Source organism: Ictidomys tridecemlineatus, chromosome X, assembly GCF_052094955.1.
Source record: "Ictidomys tridecemlineatus isolate mIctTri1 chromosome X, mIctTri1.hap1, whole genome shotgun sequence".
Taxonomy (NCBI): Eukaryota; Metazoa; Chordata; class Mammalia; order Rodentia; family Sciuridae; genus Ictidomys; species Ictidomys tridecemlineatus.
The window spans coordinates 58,159,769-58,170,574 of record NC_135493.1 but is presented as its reverse complement, the minus strand read 5'-3'; the positions used below and the strand labels follow the sequence as shown (position 1 = coordinate 58,170,574).

The following is a 10,806-nucleotide window of genomic DNA, read 5'->3' as shown; positions in this document are numbered from 1 at the left end:
CTTATGGCATATGAAAAGTCCTGCAGAAAGTGTAGGAGAGGATGACACATTCAATGTTTGGGACTAGGAAAAAGAAGTAACATATATCTCTAATTGATGCTATAAAAAAGTATATAATAAAATCATTAGAAGAGGTATTCCTGTGTGCTTACACACACACACACACACACACACACACACACACACACACACACCTTTTAAAAAACTTGAAAAAATATTTTAAAATACTTTTAAAATCTTAAGTGGGAAATACTTATCTAAGTATTAAAAACCTAGAAACTGTAAGGGGAAAAGCTGAGTGATATGACCACCTTAAAATGTAAATAATCTACAAAGAAAGACCCTATGAACAAAGTTAAGTGAGGTAAGAAATGCATGGAAAGATACACATAATAAATTGTTAGTGAAAAAAAAGTTGCAAAATATAAACTGTGAGTTCATATTATTTCTAAGAATGCATATATAATAATTATTTGTGTTTGTATACACAGAGAAATCATCTGACTGGTAATAGTAGGTAACTCTGTAAAGATGTTTGGGAAGAAGCCAATTTTTATATTTTACTCTCCATATTCCTCTTTTTTAGTTTTCAGTAAGCGGTGTTACTTTGAGAAGGACACAATATAAATCACTATAAAAAAATTAACTGTGGGGGCTGGGATTGTGGCTCAATGATAGCATGCTCACCTAGCATGCATGAGGCATTGGGTTCTAACCTCAGCACCACATTAAAAAAAAATAAAGACAATAAAGTCCATCAACAACTAAAAAATAAAATAAAATAAAAAATAAATAAATAAACTCTGAGTTCTGGTAAATCCCAAAACTGTCTCAGTGTGTAGTAAAATGCTTAATTTGGTGTAAAATCCTATCCTCTAATGTCCAGGAGTTATACCATCTTCTTTCCTCAATGCTAACTTTTCCCTAAGTTGAAGTAAGTATATCTGAAACTATAATCAGCAGTTAAAAACAGCTGAAAAACAATTCCAGGATCTTACTAATACTATATTATAAGATAATAATATCCAACAAAACAAATATGATTACACAGATCTGGTATATATTTATAAGCATTAACAAGTTATGACATTCATAATTAAAATGTTTACGATTATATCAAAGAAAAGCCACCAGAATTGATGGATTTCATAGCTGACATTGTACAATTTAATACTTCCATTTTTGACTATCTATTATATGGAATAACTTAAGAGGTAATGATTAATGATGATAAACAACAATTGATTATAAAAAATCATTTTCCAAGACATTTTGAATAGGCTAAAAAATTATAAAATATATTTTAGATTGTTTCTTTGAGTCAGTCTTCTGTATATTTCATCTTTTCTAATATCAAAAGATAATCCATTTGAATAATTTTAAATGATGGAAGAAAATTAAAATTTTTCTTTATTGGATTCATTTCATTAGGTCTGGATTTTCATTATAGCTTATTGAAAGAAGGCCACAAGAAATGAGCATGAACAAAGTTAAAATCCAATTTTAACAAACAGAAGAATGAAATTTGGAAAAATTAGAAGATGACAATTTTCCTCAGGTTTCAAAATTTTATAGCAATATATTATTTATAATTTCAAAAAATCCAGGAAAAGGGGAGACACATAGGGGGGAAGGCTTTGGAAATATTAAGGTCTTCTGACCTAAGAGTATATGTCTCTCAGGAAACAAAGGCGGAAAGTTCCACAACATTGGTCTGAGCAAAGATTTTTTGACAAGACCCCCAAAGTACAGGAAACAAAAGGAAAAATAGATAAAAGAAATATCAAACTAAAAGTTTTCTATACAGCAAAGGAAACATCCAACAGATTAAAAAGAAAAACCTACAATAGGGGAGAAAATATTTGCAAGCTATTCATCCAACAAGGGATTAATATGCAGGATATAAGAGGAACTCAAACAATGCAGCAGTAAAAAAATTAATAAGTTGATTCAAAAAGCAGACAAATAATCTGAATAGACATTTTTTTCAAAAGAAGACATAAAATAGCAAACAAGTATGTGAAAAACATTCAACATCACTAATTATCAGGAAAATTCAAATTAAAGCTATGAGATACTGCCTTATACCTATACTTGTTAGAATGAAAATTGTCAAAAAGATGAAAGATAAAAGTATTGACGAGGATGTGGAGAAAAGAGAATCTTTGCACACTGTGAAAATGTAAGTTAGCACAAAAATTTGGAAAACAGTATGTTCTTAAAAACCAAAAATAGAATCACTATATAATCCAGCAGTCACACTCCTGGGTAGACTACACATCTGAAGGAAATGCAATCAGTATTTCAAAGAGACACATACACATGCATATCCATTGCAACATTATTCAAAATAGTCAAGATATGGAAACAACCTAAGTACTCATTAACAGAAGAATGGATAGATAAAATGTGGTGTGTATACACAATGGAATAGTATTCAGCATTTAAAGAGAAGCAAATTCTGTCCATTGCAACAACATGAAGGAATCTACAGAATATTTTCCTTAGTGAAAGAAGTCAGGCACAGAAAAACAAAAATGTATCTCACAAGTGTAATATAAAAATGTCAAAATTATAGAAGTAGAGTGTGTGGAATGGTGGACTGAGAGGTATTGCAATAAACAGTAACTATCATTAATAATAATGTGATGTACATTTTAATATTGCTAAAAGAGTAGATTCTAATTGTTCTCACTACAACAAAATCATCAGTATGTGAATTAATGTACACATAAATTAGCCTACTTTAATTATTCCACAATGCAATACTTTCATGATTAATATTGTATCCCATAAATATATACTATTTGTCAACCAAAAATAAAATTAATTTTTTAAAGAGAGAATTTTTTTAATATTTATTTTTTAGTTTTTGGCGGTCACAACATCTTTGTTTGTATGTGGTGCTGAGGATCGAACCCAAGCTGCACACATGCCAAGCGAGCGCGCTACTGCTTGAGCCACATCCCCAGCCCATAAAATTAATTTTTAAAGAAGAATAAATTGCATTGCTTAACAAAAAGGAGTATACATCTCAAACTGTCTGATAACCAATTTGGTCATACATATTAATATTCATAAAAGTACCACCCACTGATGCTCTGCTTCTATTATAGGAGCATCTAAGTAGACAAAAGATACCACTATATCAGAGAAGTATTGTATTTCAGCAACAAGTCAGTTCTCATAGCAGAGAAGGACACACCAGGATCTCTTACTTTGTCAGTATCAGCATCTATCTAAATTGGCTAAGTTCCCTGAGCACTAAGAAAAAAACCTTCTATGACAATTTGGATTCTGATGTAAATGGATCTTAGGGAGGGAATGTTCTAAAAACCAAACACTAAGAATCTGATCTGCTTGATAAATCTATTTCTTACAGAACCATAAATCATCATCAATAAGAAACCCCATTTCATTTGATAGCATGTTATGTCCTCCAGAAGCTTAGAAAGGCTCAATAATTGAGGAGGCTCTGTGCCCAAACAAAGCCCCTCCTGTAACAGCTCCTCTCACTTTTTAAGATGTTAATGGTCAACAGGGTCAGAGAGTGACACTTAGCCCACTCTCAATGAGAAGTGGAATTACATTTGCATAAATCTGTCAGGATAAAGGTATCTCTGCAGTGGGTCTTCCTTCTCTCCCTTCCCCTCTACCTCCTATTCCTCTCCTCAAACACACACATTGCCCCAAGCCCTTAACACAAGGCCTGAGAAGGCCCCAATGCAGAAGGTGAAGCATGGAGGTACACTACTCTGTCAAGTCAATATCCCTTATCCTTCTTATACCACAACCTCAGGCAAAGCACGCCAGGACTCCATAAAAGCCCAGAGACAGCTCTAGGTAAAAGGTAAGGAGAGTCAGAGTTTAAACACAGAAAACCTGCAGCCTGGGATGTGATGTAAACTTAATGCAAAAAGCTAGCAATGAAAATAGTCATTATCACTATTTTAAAAGCCATTCTCAAGGGAAAAAAGCAAAACCAAAGAGAGTCATACATATAAAATTTGCCTGAATCACATCAATTTGCCAAACCTACACTTGGAATCTCTTTTGAAACAAGGCACGTAAAATATGAACATTCAAAAAAGACAGCCTGTTTCCTGAGCCTTGAAATATTATTATTTGGGTTACAATTTATAACGAACAGAAATACATCCTTGTAAAATTGCCTTCGGACATATTTTGGACTGAAATAGACCCTCGAACTGCTAGATGAGAAGAAACCAAAATAGCAGGATATGCAATGAGCTTCCACTATTGTCTCTAAAGGGGGCGGGGGGGGGGGGGGGCACTGCCTCCTCCCTGTCCCCATGAGCTGCCACAATCACAGTCACAATTCTAGAACTCTGTCCTTCCCAAAATAATTGAGTGACAACCTCTTAAGTGAAACATTAGGACAACTGGGTGTCCTGCCCCACATCTCTTTCACCCAGCACTTTCCCAAAGAGCAAGTTTCTTAGTCTAGATCATAGTAGGCATGGGACAGCAAAAGTACATGCAAACCACTGAGAGGGCTACCAAACTAAGACTAGTTCCTTCTCAGTCTCTGTTCTGTTCAACAAGGGTTCCAAAAGTCTTGGCATCCAGTCACACCCAGGGTCACCTTATGAAATGGCAATTATTATTCTCTATTAAATGCCCACTGGCACATGGCATGGTGCCATGGAAATTAAATGGTCACCCCAAAAGACACAGAAGCACAGAGAGAATACCAACAACTGTCTCCTAGGAGGAGGAAACACAGACAAAACAAGGGAGAGAGAGCAAAGAAGAATGAAAAGGAACATGGAGGGAGAGAAAAGGAGTAGATTGACAAACTCAGGCATGTGCCTGTCACACTGTGGCTTTCTATTCCACGAATTAACCTCGCCTTCACCCCTAGCAAAAACTTGGTGCCTCAAGTTCAATAAGGATTGATCTGAATATTTTTCAGGCGTTCAAGCTATATATTGGTTAGGAGACAGTTTACACTCATTGTGTCTATGTTCTCAAGCATCACCAATGAATATTTATTTTTTATATGAAAAAATTTAAATCAGGACCAGAAATTTTACATACAGTAAAACCAATCTTATGTAAAGAATATATAAGTCTTTGGATAATAAAAGTATGTGAAAGGTTATACATTGTTTTAATTCTGTTCCTCTCTCCAGTTATCACAGCCCCTTACACAGTTCTTTTTGCAGCCTTCTGCTCTTTGTACCTTCTCTATGGGGGATCCTATCTACTCCATGTTCCCAATTATCACCTCTCTCTAATGATTCTCAAATACTAAATTGTAACCCATTCTTCTCCTCTGAAAGCCAGATCAACACATTCAAATTAAAATATGGCATCTTTATCTGAATGTCACTCAGATACCTCAAACTCAATTTATCTAAAATGGCTTCTCTACTGGCCCCAATCTTTTCCTCTCATATAATAATTGTACCATGAAGCTGGGTGTATGGTGATGCAAGCCTATAATCTCAGTGGCTCAGAGGCTGAGGTAGGAGGATCACAATTTCAAAGCCAGCCTTGGCAACTTAGGGAAGCCCTAAGCAAATTAGCATGACCCTGTCTCAAAACAGAATTTTTTTATAATTATTATTTTTTAAAAAAGTAGCTGAGGATGTGGCTTCATAATTAAGTGCTCCTGTGTTGAAAAACAAACAAACAAACAATAGGAGCTAGAAAAGTGTTCATTCCCTTTTCCCTTACCCCACCCTTAAAACTGGTATCAAGAGAAGCTATATGTATGTGATTTGGTGGGGTCACCATATCCAACAATTTTAAGCCAACTAGTCCCTGGTCCTTTCATCTACTATAGACATTAGAGTGCACATATGGAAACCTGGAGCTAAAACTGGATCACAACCAAAGAATTTCACCCTTTCCTGGTCTCATATATAAAGCAGGATAGTATCCCCAAGCCAACTAGGAATATATTATGGAGGCTGGTGAAATCATGTCTGAGGAAACACCTTGAGTCCTTAGAAAAAAGCAAAAACTTTTTTCCTTTGAGAAGTTATTTTAACAGTTGCCTTGCATGAATGACAGAACTCTACACAGTAATCACTTAATAAATGTTAACCTTTATTGTTATTGTTTATTAAATGACACTGAAACATGGCAGAATGCCCCAGCAAAACAAAGGTCAACCAAAAACTATCAGTCCTGCATGTTAGGTACTTAAGGGTACTCACTTTTCTTAACTGCTATGTGCCAGAGTAGTGTAGGTACTTAGCATATATTATCATTTCATTTAATCCTCATGATAAGCCTCATTTTCACCACTCATCTATCATTTTGGAAAGGAAACTGCAACCAATCACATTTTCAGTCTAAATCATTTGCACACTCAGTACACATTCAAATCAATCGCCTGCTTCATTCCCAACACTTTCCTTTTTTTCAAAAATTTTCTAAAAATTAATATTCATTTTATTTTAAAAAGAATAGATGAATAAAAAGTTAAAAAAAAGTAAAGATCACTCATTATCCTTCCACCCAAAGATAACTATTGTTACTATTTGGAAATATACGATTCCAGAGATTTTAGTGTGTTTTTAAAGCATGATTTAATATCCCCCTCACCCCAGCAAAATGGAATGAATACTGCTATCTAACTTATCTTTCTCACTTAACAATGAATGATGAATATCTTTTCTGGAAAAATAGTATTCCACTAGCATATTTATCATATCCTACTGGGTGACCATTCCTTAATTTATTTGAAGAATCCAGTGTGACAAACATATTGTCTCCAATTTTTACTACCTTAAACTGTTGAAATGAACATCCTTATACATGTAATCTTTGGACAATTATTCAATCACTAACTTTGGATAAATGATTTACTTATTTTAAGGCTTATGATATGAATTACCAAACGGCCACCACTAGGATTTGTTAGGGTCTGTTTTGTCATACCCTCACTGACACTGCACAGGAGAGAGGGGTTCATTTATGTGGATTCCAATATTTTTTTAGCCAAAATTATTTAGTGGTTCTCAGTGTCCAGTGAGATAAAATTGAAACAGCTTTCTACAACTGTCTTCACCTAACTTTCCTCATTTATTCACTCCTATTGCCCATGCTGTCCACTGCAAGCAGGATGCTCTCCGACTATCATAGGAAGAAGGTTCCTACCTCAATGCCTTTCTCACACCATTCTCTCCTGGATTCTGTAACATCTTAACCACCATACCCTATCCAGGGCTCATTTACAAATCCATCTCCTCCATGAAACTTTAGCTGACTGGCATATCCCACAGAATCCTTTGCCTCCTCTGTGCTCTGAGGGCACACATCTGACAATGAGTGTCTGCTCTGGATATCCTCAGTTATCTTTTGGTTTGTATGTTTCTTATCTCTCCAACTAGATTATAAACCAAAGGACAAGAATCATTTCTTTCTTTCTTCTTTCTTTTTTCTTTCCAGCATTAACACATAACTTTATTGATGATACACAAATGAAATCATTGCATATGACCAAAAGGAGCTTACTCATGACGAATTGGTTCACTGTCACTTACGTAGAGGAAATAGTAAAAAATACTTCAATCTAGGCAGCGAGATAAAAAGCAACAAACATGTTTTCAGAACAAGTAGTGATATTCATTTATCCAGCTTAAACCTGAAGACCAACTTGGTTAAATATCAGCATTGATGATACAATATGGTATTCGTTAAAATTGGCAGCTGAAAGGATTCCTTTACCATATAAACAAGGTGGAGAAAAGGAATAGTTTACAATGTGTGTTGCTTCTAAACTACAAAGTCAAGAAATTATTCCTGGCTCTTTGGGAACATATGCTCAGTCAGTTTGGCCATGAATTTTCCAACTTTTACTTTCACCAAAAAATCATGATGACTTTCTATTCCCAGAACCTTATCAGCACACACTTGAAATTCTTTTAAAAAGAAAAATAGTGACCCTTCACCAAATTGAATCTGAGTAGATTCATTTTCTTCCCATTTAAAATTGTCATTTACATTCTCAAGAATGACCAGAAGTTTAAGAATAACCTCTTTGTTCTCTTTCTTATTAAAGAGGGAACCTAGTGAAGATGGCACTTGGGCCCTGAGCAATTCTCTAGTCATAGCTGGATTTTCAGCCAAATTCAAAAGGAGTTTCAAAACCTGAAGTTTAGTTTCTTCATTTCCCGCTGAAAATAAACGGAAAAAATCCGAAATGGAATTAGCAAGCATGTGCTGATACTCATTAGTAACAGTCATATTCGTAAGCAATCTTAGTCCAGCCAGCTGCACAGATGAGTTCAAGCGAGAAGTGATTGTGTCATCACACACTTGATTCATGTATATCTTAAGCCTGCGCTGATTTTCAGTATTCACACTCAAGTTATTTAGGACAATTAAAGCCTTTTCCTTAACGATGGGATCCCGAGTATTAAGAATCTTTGCAACAATTGGGAGACCACCCAGATCACGAATAATATCTCTGTTAAATGCATAAGCAGCATTGTTACCCAGAGCAATTAAAGCTGCTTCAAGAATATAAGGCTTTTCAGACATCTCAACCAAACAAAGAACTTTTTGTAGCTCTTGAGGGGACAAAACAGTATCATCTGAATTAGGGGAAGCCCGTTTCTGGACAGCTCGACGTGCTCGGGTAGCCCTGGCCCTTGCCCTGGCTCTAGCTCTGGTTCCAGCCTCTGTCCCAATCCGGGCCCAAGGTGGGTACCACACTATACTCTTGCTCTCATTACTATCATCATCATCATCAGACCAGTCATTATACCTGGCCCCAGAACAGTCCCCAGAATCATCCACATCCCCAGAGCCACCCTCTGCCATTTTCTCCTTGCTCTGTTTTCTTCCCCGGGTCAGTCTATAAATGCAATAGCAGGCGCCAGCCCCAATCACCAGGCCTGCAGTCACCCAGCCTACTTTCCTGGCGTAGCCCATGCAATCGTCCCTGACAACAGCAGGGACCAAGGAACAGAGTAGTCACTCAGGGTAGGGAAAGAGGGTTGTGGGCCTGAGAGCAGGTCTGTAGAGGGTGATCTTCTGTCACTTCAAGACCACAATATCTGATTCTGGAGGTGGACCTGGAGGTGGAAGAAAGAAACAGAGTTTCAATTTCTCTTCTCTTTTTGTTGTCCCATGCAAAAAGTTGCACAGAGGAACAGAAGAATGGCAATTGAATGCTTGGTAGGGAATATAGATCATTGACAAAATCTCTACCCACCTCATTATACTGTCTCCCTAACCCCTGCCAGCCCACCCTACCCCAAGTGTAGATAAAGGCAATGAGTCCACAGATTCGGCTGGGGTGTCAGTCACCACAATCTCTGGTATCTCCAGGAAGTAGCACCCTTGAACTAACCTCTTTGAAATAAGCAGTTTGCTCCTTTTTCTCTTGGCTGGGAGTGTGTGCCACGCCCAATAATCTTTCAATCTGCAGAGAGACCAGAGCCAGTAAGAAACGAAGGCTTGAAGGATTGTGCATTTGTCGCTTTCCTAAATCACCATCCAGGTTACCAGATATTTTTTAACGTCACTATGCTATCCAAAACATGAAAATGCCTCCCCCTCCCTAGCTTAAAACGCAGGGATGTAAGAAAAATAAAGTAGAATTGGGTGAGCCTGTCCAAGCCGCGGCAGATTTCCAACCCCTCCCCCATTCCAGACAGCCCCCACGCCCACACCGACCTCTACCGATCCTGGGAAACTTCCTCCCTAGCTTCAAACGGTGCCACCTGCTACAGCAGACCTGCAGGATGACAGATCGAAAACATGGGGACTAAGTGCTGTTGAGAGAGAAGGATTATGAGCAAACTACATGATAGGTTTCCTTGCTGTCATTTCCCCCTTTCCCCCTCCCTCCCGCGCGCGCACACACACACACACACACACACATACACACACACACACACACACACACACACACAGAGCGCACGCCATTTCGCCACAGTCCGGGGAGTGTGAGAAACACATTCAGACTCAGACATGAACCTAGATTACCTTCTCTGATTTTCCCCCACCTTCACCCCCGCCCCTCCTAAGGTTCACAGATGGTCTTACCCTCAAATCGACCTTCACCGATCAGGGTTAATTTCCTTCCTCTTCTCTTGTCTGGCGTTGTGCCGTAAGCTACGGAAAGACTGGCCACCCAGGAGAGGCTCGGACCCACTAGACACAGTGCGGAGGTCAGGAAGACACAGCTACAGGCAGAAAGACGGGAAACAGCCGTTACTGAGTGCTTGGTGGACGGACCAGTCCCCAGAGAACGAAACTCTCTTAATTCGGAGGCCTGGTTGTGCGAGGCTTTCCAACCCCGTTACCCCTCTCGGGATTCTGCTGACACATCTCGTTGCACCCCACTACTCCCGCCCCCCATGCCCAGCCTTTCCCCTCCAGCACTATCCTGGTGGACACGGGGGCAACACCCAGGCCAGAGCTCCCTTTCCGGATTGCGGGCCTTGCCTCCCTGCAGATTCATATCTCCCTATTTCTGGGCTCTTCCCAAACACCCCTCTGCTCACCGTTTCACAGCATCGAAATGGGCCGCAGGCGGGACATATGTCTGAGAGAGCGGGCGGCGAGTGGGAGAGACGACGGAGGAGCCTCAGGACCTGCGACGGTCTCCGCCCTACGCCCTTCACCACCCCCACTTTATGGAATCTACCAGGCACTGACCTGCAAGGATCCGGGACAATTTCCTTCTCCTCTTTCTTTCCTCTGCCTCCGGCCCGCCCGCCCTCAGGGCAATGGGGAGCTGGTACTCAGACGGGAACAACGACCAGGACAAGAAGGACTTCTGCACACGTCAGCTCTTGGTCACGTGAGAGCTACGTC

At 38.8% G+C, this 10,806-nt stretch overlaps 1 protein-coding gene across 3 annotated transcripts; it reads right to left on the bottom strand.

Annotated features, from left to right (window-relative positions):
* Nucleotides 1-6,057: 6,057 nt before the first annotated feature.
* On the bottom strand, nt 6,058-10,806 carry Armcx3 (armadillo repeat containing X-linked 3). Of its 3 annotated transcripts, none has more exons than XM_040283438.2 (5): nt 10,648-10,806; nt 10,033-10,172; nt 9,661-9,758; nt 9,335-9,406; nt 6,058-9,056 (listed from the first exon to the last, which is right to left on the bottom strand). In XM_040283438.2, exon 5 carries the CDS (start codon nt 8,911-8,913, stop codon nt 7,774-7,776), a length of 1,140 nt encoding a protein of 379 aa, XP_040139372.1. In that variant the 5' UTR covers nt 8,914-9,056; nt 9,335-9,406; nt 9,661-9,758; nt 10,033-10,172; nt 10,648-10,806; the 3' UTR covers nt 6,058-7,773. The 3 variants fall into 3 exon arrangements, with proteins under 3 accessions (XP_040139372.1, XP_005340754.1, XP_021576157.1); XM_005340697.5 differs by having other exon boundaries at nt 9,661-9,721; XM_021720482.3 differs by lacking the exon at nt 10,648-10,806 and adding an exon at nt 10,494-10,641 and having other exon boundaries at nt 9,661-9,721.

Bases quoted from the DNA above. Each gene is read 5' to 3' on its own strand.
- Armcx3 (XM_040283438.2), bottom strand. From the start codon at position 8,913: ATGGGCTACGCCAGGAAAGTAGGCTGGGTGACTGCAGGCCTGGTGATT.